Source organism: Charadrius vociferus, unplaced genomic scaffold, assembly GCF_000708025.1.
Source record: "Charadrius vociferus isolate BGI_N301 unplaced genomic scaffold, ASM70802v2 scaffold59, whole genome shotgun sequence".
In the NCBI taxonomy this organism is placed as follows: domain Eukaryota; kingdom Metazoa; phylum Chordata; class Aves; order Charadriiformes; family Charadriidae; genus Charadrius; species Charadrius vociferus.
Genome location: NW_009661371.1, coordinates 3087503 through 3098999, shown reverse-complemented (window position 1 = coordinate 3098999; position 11497 = coordinate 3087503). Strand labels below are relative to the sequence as shown.

At 36.5% G+C, this 11497-nt stretch overlaps 1 protein-coding gene across 2 annotated transcripts in view; it reads right to left on the bottom strand.

Moving 5' to 3' along the window:
• Window positions 1-272: 272 nt before the first annotated feature.
• Window positions 273-11497, bottom strand: part of GUCY1B3 (guanylate cyclase 1, soluble, beta 3) — a 28774-nt gene continuing 17549 nt past the window's right edge. Inside the window, exons 6-12 of one of the 2 annotated variants that reach the window (XM_009893706.1) lie at window positions 10545-10678; window positions 9540-9737; window positions 7434-7671; window positions 6427-6567; window positions 4686-4840; window positions 4242-4368; window positions 273-865 (exon numbers count right to left, since the gene is read on the bottom strand). In XM_009893706.1, coding sequence (XP_009892008.1) covers window positions 842-865; window positions 4242-4368; window positions 4686-4840; window positions 6427-6567; window positions 7434-7671; window positions 9540-9737; window positions 10545-10678 — 1017 coding nt within the window. In that variant the 3' untranslated portion in view covers window positions 273-841. The remainder of the gene's footprint in view (window positions 866-4241; window positions 4369-4685; window positions 4841-6426; window positions 6568-7433; window positions 7672-9539; window positions 9738-10544; window positions 10679-11497) is intronic. The other variant, XM_009893707.1, reaches the window with a different exon arrangement.

The window sequence follows — 11497 nt, the reverse complement described above, 5'->3', positions numbered from 1 at the left end:
AAGAGTCAAAGCACTACAAGTGCTCTAAAACTGTCCAGCAATCTATTATTAACATGACAACTTAATTCAGTTAATATAAATCAACGAGAAATACATCGCAAGTGAACAGCATTTCAGTAGAAGTACATTGGCACATGCTTCAAATAGCAGTATCAGACAAATAACTGCCCCCCCCTTCAATATAGAAAATGTTTACACAGTGTCTACAAAGGGAAAATGCAGGATGATATCGAAAGAGGAACCTTTTTCTAATCAGGAATTTACACTGCATCATGGGAAGCATGGTAATTAGCAGAACCAAATCTGATAAACAACATTCATACAATAATTTTCATAATGCTGCTTTAGGTATTATTTTTAAAAATAGTTCTTTCAGTTCATTGTTCTGCCCAACAACTGAAATAACTGTCTTCCCAGAAATGTCACCGATTCACATAACCACTGTACTTCAGAGATGAAGATGAAGATGTGAAACATCAGATTGAAGTGGTTAGTTGTGGCGTGCATACTACAAAATCTTATTCAATATTATCTGGTGGTAGGAAGGGCCACATGACTGACATGCAAAAATGGATATCAAAAAAAGTGAAGCTTGAAATACATGCTCATAGCAGCGATAAAACAATACCAAACATTAAGCAAAAAAAAAAAAGAAAAAAGCAAGCGAGCCTGAAGAAAAATGGTAAGTATGATTTAAGGAGTAGGGCAAAAGACAGTGGTACTGCACATGGCAATGGGAGATATGACGTGAAATAACATCCATAACCCAACCTTACTGCCTGGCACCCTATTTGGAGACAGTATTGCACCCTATCCAGCGTCCTCTTCCTCTTCCCTCAGCTCAGAAAGCATCTTGCTTTGTTTCCTTGAGTGCATGCAAGTAGAATTTGAGACGTAAGGTATTTTCTTTGAAGCAACAACATGGTGGGTCAATGCAGTGACAAAATACATTTTACAACTTGCAACCAATATCAGTATATAACAAAAATAATAAAACACAGCATAGGTAACGCACGTTTTTTTTTTTTTTTGTATGCGTCGTATGTAGGAACTATGAAGTTCCTACATTCCCTGATGAGCTACCAGCTCTGACTGAGATACTTTAACTTATTCCCATCAGTAATGTGGGGACAGGGCAGAAGAGAAAGGTATTTGAAAGGGGAATGATGGAAATTGCAGTCAGACATTTGAGGTTCTCTGCAAGCTTTATTTTTTACAACAAATCTGTCTCTCAAGAGAGAAGATGCAGATGAACCTCTCTTAAAATAATAAAGATAGTAATAACTAATCTTACAACATGCAAACAAGCAGATGCAAAATGAATAATTGGTCACAGTTGCTTTTGCTCTATGCATATTTCTGATGCAATTCTAATTTTTGCTGTAATGATATCATGGAAGAGATATCTTAAGTGGAAAAATGTAAAGGAGCAGCACTCCAAACCAACACTGATTCTTGCAAATCAGGTCTTTCTCAGAACTACTGCTCATGGTGACTGATATTAGAGATGCCAACTGAGGAACCAAGTTTGAGGTATGCTGAGCTGCTCCAACCCTTTAATTCTCTACAGGCCTAGCAGAGAGACAGCATATTTTAAGCCTTGGTTTGACATCTCTATGCCAGCTGTAAATATTTTGTCCTCTTTCCTCACCACATATTTATTACTGGGCTTCAGGGTAAAATATTATGCTGATAGATTTGCAAATGCTGAGTTAAGCACTCTCTAAGAGATATAATGAAAAGGAGAATATATCGCTACTGGGAATCTAGCCTAGATTTAAAGATACTGCAGGTAGAAAACTTCACAGTAAAAGAATAATCAGCAGGAGTATCTTCAGGATGATTTAAGAAATGTTTTCATGTTTACTTCTATAAGCCACTTCTTGCAATATTCTGGAGCGACCTTTCAGGAAATTTACCAGATCGTTTCTGAATGTATGTTAACATGCCACATTTATGGTTGTGAACAGTCACCCTGAAATTAAGGGCACTGCACATGATAATACATTAGCATGTGTATGTGTTTGAAAGTTCAGAGAGAATAAGATTCTGGAAAGAAAACCAATGCTCCACCCTTGCCTACAGCACAGCGCTTACTCTAAGGTAATCAAACATAAAAAGTTGGTCATCTGATTTCTGCTTTTGGATTACAACTATTACGTACAGCCTATAAAGTGCAGAAATAACATGAAGTACCTTTGCAAGACAAAGAGAAACCACAAACAGTTCAGAAAATCTTAAAGGAGTAAAACTCAGTGCATTGTTTTGTGTATGGACAGATGAAATTGTGCAGGGAGTGAAAAAGAATTAAAATACCAGAGGATTATACTCTTTCACTTTTCAAAATCACCTCTGACAAAATTATTATCAGTTCCAATCCCCACAGTAATGTATCTTTCTAGTCTCCTATTATCCCAAATTTACTATCATTTAGAAGACACGCCTGTGGTGGGAGAAGTCCTTCTAGCTATAAGAATTACATGTACATCTGAATTTCAGAATCAACAAAAACTAAGAAAAATTAGAGACACTTTTTGAGCGGGTTTAAACTGTGAGTCTTAAGGGCTCCTGAAAATCAGGTTGACAGTATTTTTCTGTCAGGTTTATTCCTGCCCCTATATGCCCCTCTACAAAGCTCAATCACTAGATAATAGCATCAGCAAGTACCTCTCAGGACTGCTATAAGGATTAAAACCAACTGTTGTACAAGAAGTCTAAAAGGAAATTGCAATATTTAAAATTCTAAACTATGTGAACCCTATATGCATATTAAACATGTGTGAGGCTGAAACAAGGAAAATATCCACCTGATTCAGTACCCCTCTGAAATTTTACATTTAAAATTACAATGTGCTCTGCTACAAATGATGGGACATAATTTATAATGCAGAAAAAACTTAAAGGTATTTAATTAAAACGTATTTTAAATACAACTATGGATTTGAAAGAATGGTAGCCATGTGAAATTATAATTAATCTTGATATAGAATAAAAAGAAAAGTATTATCAAAAGTGGCACCCAGAATATTATTGTAAATAATACATACTAAAATACAGACTTCAGCAGAGTTAAAGTACAGGCTCTCCCCTGAAGTTTAATACTGGGGGTTAATACTGGGAGTTACCATTAAAAAGTCAGTATTCATATACTTGGGTACCAGTGGTAACAAATCTGGATTAGATCTCCAAAAGAGCCCAAACAGTTTAACAGCCTAAATTTCATTTCCAGAAGCACGTGAATATTCAGATGCATAATTAATTTCCTGTGACTTACAAGACTTATTTCAGCCAAGGTAACTTATGACTTTCATTATTTTAGTAAAGTGTACTTTTAAGATTAAATGTATTAGCTTAAAACTCTTTCTTTTTGTACTACTTTGGGACAAAATTCAAGCTATGTAAATTACTTTTACCCTTTTTTTCTCCATTTGGCAATGAGTGGAATGTATGCACCTGCTTAGCTATGGCAAATCAGCTGGCATACTGTAACCTTATTAAGTGTCTAAGTTTGCAGCGCACTTATGAGTCTAGATCTCATCGGCTTTTAATGAGATTTTGGCTAATACGTGCCCAGACTTCTGAAATTGAGGCATAAGCTTAAAGACCACTCAGTACTTTAAGAGCTTTATCCTACATCATTTTGAGAAGAGGATTTAGGCTCATATGCCATTTAGAAGAAATAGTTTTCACCCTGCATATTTCTAAAGCAAGATCTCTATCATGCAACAGTCTCCAAATAAGCAGATCCATCTGGGGTTAACAGACCACCATACACATCAGGTGTGAACCTGCCTGCAAGTTGTTGCTGGACTGTTGCCTAAATATTTGAAGGCACATTTATTCACTCACTGTAAGAAAGCAAATGGTGAATTTTGAAGTGCTGATAACCAGACACGTCAGCTAAACAGAAACGGACATTATATTGCAAAATCTAGTTCAGTGGCGAAATCCGTAAGAAGAGGGAGATACAAATATTTAAACACTTGGCATTCCCTCAAGGACTTTTTAAAATACAAAAGTATTCTTTCAGGGACTGCACAAACTGCAAAGACAAATAATCAGGGACTTTAATGTGCTGTCAAGATAGTAAACACATTAATGAAATAGTGTTGTACAAAACTCTTCATTTTTTCTAGGGAACATTTAGTTTTGCAAATGCAAATGGATCTCAGTGGTTTAGATTAAATTTGTCATGTTTATGCCTTGTTTAAAAAAAAAAATTACACTCTGGTTAGTCATACCTCTGTCTCTGTACTCTTTCTGGACAAAAACCAAACCTGCATTGGTTCTTTTTTACCCTTCATAGAAACTGGACCCCTGTACTCCAGGTGGAACTGAGGATCTGAATTTTCTGGTGTCATGAGACACCTGAAATGGAAAGAGAAAACATGTAAATATATGTACTATGCACGCACGCCATGGACTATATAAAATATTAAACATGCTACAGATATGTTAGCAAATTAACAAAAGAGTCGAATATATCTCTAAATCATTATTATATGTGCATACCAATAACGGTATATCATAATGCAGTCTGCCATAGAGTTTCATGAGAACTCATGTACTTAAATAATGCGTTGTGGGAGTCCTGTCACTTTCAACTCCAAAGAAACTTTGATGTTATGCTGATAAAGTGATTTCTTTTAAGATGTCAACACCAATAGCAATACTGCTTCACTCACCTGTAAGTATATTCAGAGACATTGATCTTTCCCTTTTCTCCAGTAGTTTCTGTTCTGCTTGTTAGATTTACAGTATTTCCAAAGAGACAGTAACGTGGCATCCTTTGGCCTATGACACCTGTGACTACCTCACCAGTATGGATTCCTATTGTTATCTTTAGAGAGAAAAAATAAAGTTTGAATATTCAAAATAAACATAACTAATCTGATGCTTCTGACTAAATACAGGTATTGTGCCATTTCTACCTACTAGAGTTTATTTTTTTAATGTGCTACTGCTTCTCCAAAGACTTTTGTGTTTCGCATTTTGTGTTTTGTATCACTTTTTTTTATTGTAGTGCAGTGTCATGTCTTTGCCTCCCACATGAAAGAACAAACTCCGTATTTTTCCAGCATGCACCATGCCATGCTGCTTTTAAAGGGCTGGAGCACCTCTCCTATGAAAACAGGCTGAAAGAGTTGGGGTTGTTCAGTCTGGAGAAGAGAAGGATCCAGAGAGACCTTATAGCAGCCTTCCAGTACCTAAAGGGGACATACAGGAAAGATGGGGAGGGACTCTTTATTTGGGAGTGTAGTGATAGGACGAGGGGGAACAGTTTTAGACTGAAAGAGGGTAGATTTAGATTAGATATTAGGAAGAAAGTCTTTACTCTAAGGGTGGTGAGACACTGGAAGAGATTGCCCAGAGAGGTGGTAGATGTCCCATTTCTGGAGGTGATCAAGGCCAGGCTGGATGGGGCCTTGAGCAACCTGGTCTAGTGGAAGGTGTCCCTGCCCCTGGCAGGGGGTTTGAAACTAGATGACCTTTAAGGTTCCTTCCAACTCTAACCATTCTATGATTCTATGATTATGTACTGTGAAATTTAAAAAAGCAAAAAGAGAGGCATACTCTGCAGGTCTGTGTTTAATGAGTGGTCAGAAGATGCAGAAATGGATGGTGTAGGTCAAGAAATAAAGACGTTTCTCAGAGGAAACATCATGGTATTTTGCATTTAAAAGCTCAAGAGATATGGGTTTGGAGAAGCTCGCTCCTATAGCACATTACAGTTATTATAAAGCCCCAAATCAAACCTTCTCACTTCTTTGCCCAGTGACAGTGAAGTATACAGATCTAAGCTAGGTGTTAGACCAATAACACTAACGTAAATAGAAATATGTATCACATTCATTACTTATTTTGCTCTCACAGCCTTCTGATGAAAATAGGTCAATGTAGCCTCCCCAGTTCTGTACTAATGCCACAACATCTTCATAAAATTCCACAATTAGTGAACTTCCACTAATATATATTGTTGACAGTAATCACTGCCATAACTGCATATGGAAATGCGCTTTTCTTTTTAACGCAATATTTTCTCATACTGACATATATATCTGAAGCATGATCAAAAATATCAGTGAGGAAATACTATTGTTCTGTTCGTTGAGATGAAGAAGACTCAATGAATTGTACTTGATGTGGAATAGGATTTGTTGATTAGATTGAAACAATCAGAAAACAGACATAAATGCTGTGGACCTAATTTAGTCCTTTAAAGTTTAAGCACAATAATTAGATTTCAAGGTCTGGGAACTGCACGTCACTTCTGCATGTCACTCTTCATATTATTTGTAGATATCTATCTCAAAAATTAACAATAACAAAGCTTGCATGGAGTGGGACTTGAGCATTGTCATATTTCAAAGCATCATCATCATGTCAAAGAACGGGCTCTTCATTCAAGCCCACACAATTACTAACCTGTACAGGCTCACCATCTACTTGAACTTGGCCTGCTATTTCCATCATATCCAATGCCAGGTGGCAGATAGATCGTGCATGATGAATGCAGGGCTCTGGTAGACCACTCACTGTCATATACTTGTCCCCAACTGTTTCCACCTATCAAGATATATATTTCTCAATTACGTTATTATCATGGCCTTTAGAGTACTAGTATGGACATAGTGCTTCTTTCAAGACTCCTTATTCTTTCTAACAGTTTCCCTTCACTTTCATTCAAATTGCCCCAATTTCCATCATCTCTGCTTATTATTGAAGAAAATTATTATACGCTAACAATGTAACAAATTAAAATGACACTTTGATTGTGCGAACTGGAGGCTTTCTTTTGCAGTCTTCTGGAATTCTGTAGAAACCGAGCACTATGTTTGTTTTGACTCACACCCTTGGTTCACTTGATACAGGATTTCTAGTATTTGTTGATTTCTAGTAAAAGCTAAGTATGAAACTTATACATATAAACACACGTGTACCACACGTATGTATATATGGGAGAGAGATATATATACACACACCTATCTACCTACTACCACCTGTGTCTGCAACTACACCTCATTCCTAATGAAGAAATGAAATTCACATTGAATAACAGAATAATAATTTATAATTTACAACCAGGAGACTCAGGTATATGACTGAAACACTTAAAGCACAGGGTTAGCAGAACCACAAACTGCTTGTATAAGTGTTCACATCTGCTAATTGTGAAAGTAGATTTATATATCCACCTAGTGGCTGACTGTGCAGAAATCCTGCTGAGAACTAAGACCTTTATGTTCCTTCACACATTTAGAGATAAACAACATACTCTTCTTTAGCTATGTAATACTAGGTAACACAGTTCAAAGACTGAGAACTTAACCATTTTTTTAAAAAAGCCTAAAATCCAAAGGTTGGAAAAGAGTGACATGATAGTAAATTATCGAAAAACCACAGATTAAATACTTGGAAAATCTTTTGCTTACCTTGTAAACAAATGGATTCCTTCGTGAATCAGTCAGAATATCAAATCTCGTGTAAAGATCATTTAAAAGATTAACAATCTTCATGGCTCCCTCTCCAGAGGCATGTTTACTACAAAAGGCATTGAATCCAACAATGCCACTGAAAAGAATGGTGACATTGTCATACCGCTTAGCTGGAACAGGACGCTTGTGTCTCAGCTCATTTGCCACTGATGGTGGTAGAACAGAGTACAGTAATCTACAAGTGTAAGAAAAGAAAGGCACAAGCAAAACAGAAAGAATGTTGAGAATGATCTTTACATCAGCACTCTTCAAATATAGTGTTTATAACATAGTCGCATCATCAAAGACCGATATAAAAGACATTTACTGAAGAATATGTTATTTGGGAAACAGGAACTGATCTACATCAGCATACCTAAAGCCATGACATTTCAAACACATATTATTACACCTAAATTGCTACCAAAATGAGACATTTTAGGTGTAATAATTAATTCTTCTGACATGACCTGTTAACAGTGTCTTGGATCATTTTTGCTTATTGCTTAAGCATTTCTGCCATATCCTCAGCTCATATAATCTGGTTTTGCTCACAGAACCATAAAAAACTGCAGAAAAGGCCATGAAGAGATCAAACAGTTTTCCCCCTTTGATCAATTCATGCATTGCTAAATGCTTCCTTTCTGTTGAGAATGTTGCTTTTAGGGTTTATTGCCTATTTTTTTTTAATTAATAGTCTACATGACACATTAACACTTGCTGTTACTACAAATTATGCAAATAAACCCCAAATCACACACACAGAGCTTCACCCTACTCTCATGGTGTATTCATTCTACTTTCTACGTGCCATCTTAAGGTGTATTTCCCTCCTCACACAGCTAAGTGGGCAAGCTGAAGATCTCTGACTGTTTCACAAATCTTGAGCATCATTTTGTACACCGCTCCTGCCCAAACTTCCACTAGCTGCATTTTAGGCAAGTTTGCTACTGCATGAGTTATCATCAGTGAATACTTTTGGCACATGGTATAGTAACTGACACTGTCTGTTCTAGTGGCTGCCAAGAAGGTTAGAATTCCTGAAGATAAAATGACTTTATAAAGCAAGTCAACAGGAACGAATAGAAAACAAAAATGTTAGGCTTCTTTTCTCACTGACTCTTCCGTCCATCCCTTTCAAGTCTTTTTACAATAATTTTCATTACTCTACTACAGAAAAAAAAATCTGTCAATAGAATTTGTAGCACAACATAGTGTTAATAGTGATCATAGTGTTAATTCTACTACTAAATAAGCATAATCCACAGGAGATTCTTCTATTATGGAGTTGGGAACTATGTTTTATAAACAAAAGTCAACCACACTGCTTGTCACACAGACTTTTGTTTCATTTACTTGACAGTAGTCCTTGAGCTGAGCTGCCATGGACTAATGCTATGAATTTGATTGTATAGTTACCTGCAGAAATAGATTTGGGGCCCAATGCATATACTTTATTATTGTTATGTACTTATATCTAGATAGCAGTATTATCTAGATAGGCTCAAATCGATTTCTACAGGTAACTATAAAATCAAATTCATAGCATTAACCTGTTTCCAAAGTTCATCTTTACATAGACTGTTTTTAAGAATTATAAGATATGTTTTTCTGTTCTATTAACCTGTGAGCATGGAGGTCCAGAAAGACAAAGTGGTCTACAGCTGGTTTACAGAACTCTGTCAAATAGTAGCATTTGGGCATTCATCAAATTCATCTTGGCTACAGGGACTGCATGTAAGAGAGTTTACAAAGCTACTGGTTTCGGTAATTCACAAAGCAAAAAAGGATTGTCAGTTCGCTTCTCATAACTTTCCTTTTCAGGGAAGGAGCCATCAAAATACCTGTGCATTTAATTGCCTAGACTGCAGATGACATTTGACAATCTAAATAAAGAAATGCTCCATAAGGCATTAAAGTATGATGCTCTTTCTTGACTCCAAAATTATCAGCCCTGAATATCTTTTATATTGCTTCCAAGATTCTGTTATTTTTTGAAAAAGGCAGCTATAAATAATATATTGTTGTGACTGTTTCAGCTCAAAATCAGGATTTGGTTCTTACGTGTCTGTCTTTTTCTTTTCATCTTCCAGTGCACGCAGTGTATGCTGCAGTCTGTCAGTGAGGATCTCAAGCTCTTGTGTCAGTTTATATTCCTCTCTGAACTGCTCTCCCAAAAGAACCAGATCACGGGTAGCATCATGCAATGGAATATCACTCAGATATAAACCTCTTCTGGTTAAATCATCCAAGTTCATCACACTGCAATGTGGAGAAATATATAATAATATGGGTACTATTAAACTTGCCAAAGGAGCACTCAAATGAACAGCAAAGGCTGTGGAATAACAGAAGAAAGATTATGCTCTTGAACTTCTGATGAGTTGTACAACACGTCCCTTCTACAAAATACCTTATTTGTGTTCATTCGTATTAACACACAGCTCTTGATTTTTGCATCTCGATACAGAATTCTCATTGACAAGTTCCATGAACATATTAAATGCACGTTCTTCAGTATACAAATAAAAGCGAGATTACATTAAGGTAGCCTCTTCTCTTTTTGTCTTCACTGCTGTCTCCCTTTTACACAGGCGATTAACGTATCATAACTGTAACCTGGTGTGTTAGCTCAACATGCTTTTAGCTAACGAAACCCTCCACTCAATCCCCCATCCCAACCACTTCTTTCTAATCATCACTGCTCTATTATGTTAAAACTACTGCAAAAATATATGAACCCACATAGGAAACAAAATCATTGTAACATTTCTTAGCATTCTCAGAGTAAGAAACAAAAAAGAAGACTTGCCAAAAATCATGTAATCATGAGGAATTCCCATTTGTACAAACTGGACCAGAGCATCCCAATGTTTATATTGAATTATTTCATAATCAGTCAAGTTCTGATGTTTAAGCGCTCCTCCCTCTTTTATCATAAACACATCAAAATTGATGAAATCAGTACTTGAGCCAATTAATCTCTGTAGTACTATTCTCACAGTGTTCTTAAAATTAGTAATTGTAAAATGAAAATCAATATTATGGAACTCTTAAGGTTTAAAGTACCTTGGTGAACAAAGAAAGAGAATGCTGTCTGCTTCAGGCAAGTAGATCATTTGCCCTTTCAGGCGTAAGCAGCTGATTTCTGTGCCAGTCAGTTCATCTTCACACTCCAGCTTTTCCACATCCAACAGTCCCTCCTGGTGACAAAAAGTCACAGTTATATAGTACATGTGTTACGCACCAGGCCGGCACGCACATAAGTGCCTTCACTATGAAGGTAAGTCAAAATGTTTGGAATAGATTTACAGATTACACTACAACCCAATTACTTTCTCATTTGAACACCGTACACTACCTTTATTTTAATACTGTGATTTGCTACCTCAAAGATACAAAGCATGGTATCCCTCTTTACGTTCATCTTCATAAGTTCTTGTTTTCTTCTGTACAACTTCTTAACAATAGTTTGACAAAAGTATTGCCTATTCTATGAGTTCTATTTGTGCCCGGTAGCATTCCTAAGAAATCTTGTTGGTTTTACTCAGATCCGGTTTTCTATAAATAAACAGGCTCCTTGATATAGGAGATGCTACTCTACATGCTGCATTCATTTGTATCACCTGCCTCCTCTCCTGCCCTCTCTAGAGAAAAGGACACAGAACTCTATATGAACATGTGCGCCCAAGCAAGAACACATTTTATATTTGTCTCCCACACTGTTATGAAGTAAAAGTAAATTTAATTGCCTTTCTACATTTACTTTGGTACAATACCATGTAATGGGTTGGTCCCTTACAAAGAAAGCATCAGACATGAAGTATATGTACTTCACCATTCCTATAAAGCATTCTACTTAACAGCTACACATGAATTCACAGCAGTGACTTTTTCTTGGCTCAGGACTCAAAAGGGATGGAGCTTATTACTGTGCAAAGAATTTTCTCTGAAGACTTCTGAGGTTTCAGCACTTCTTATCTCTCCAAAGCATACTTACTTAGAGAAAAACCCCGTGAATA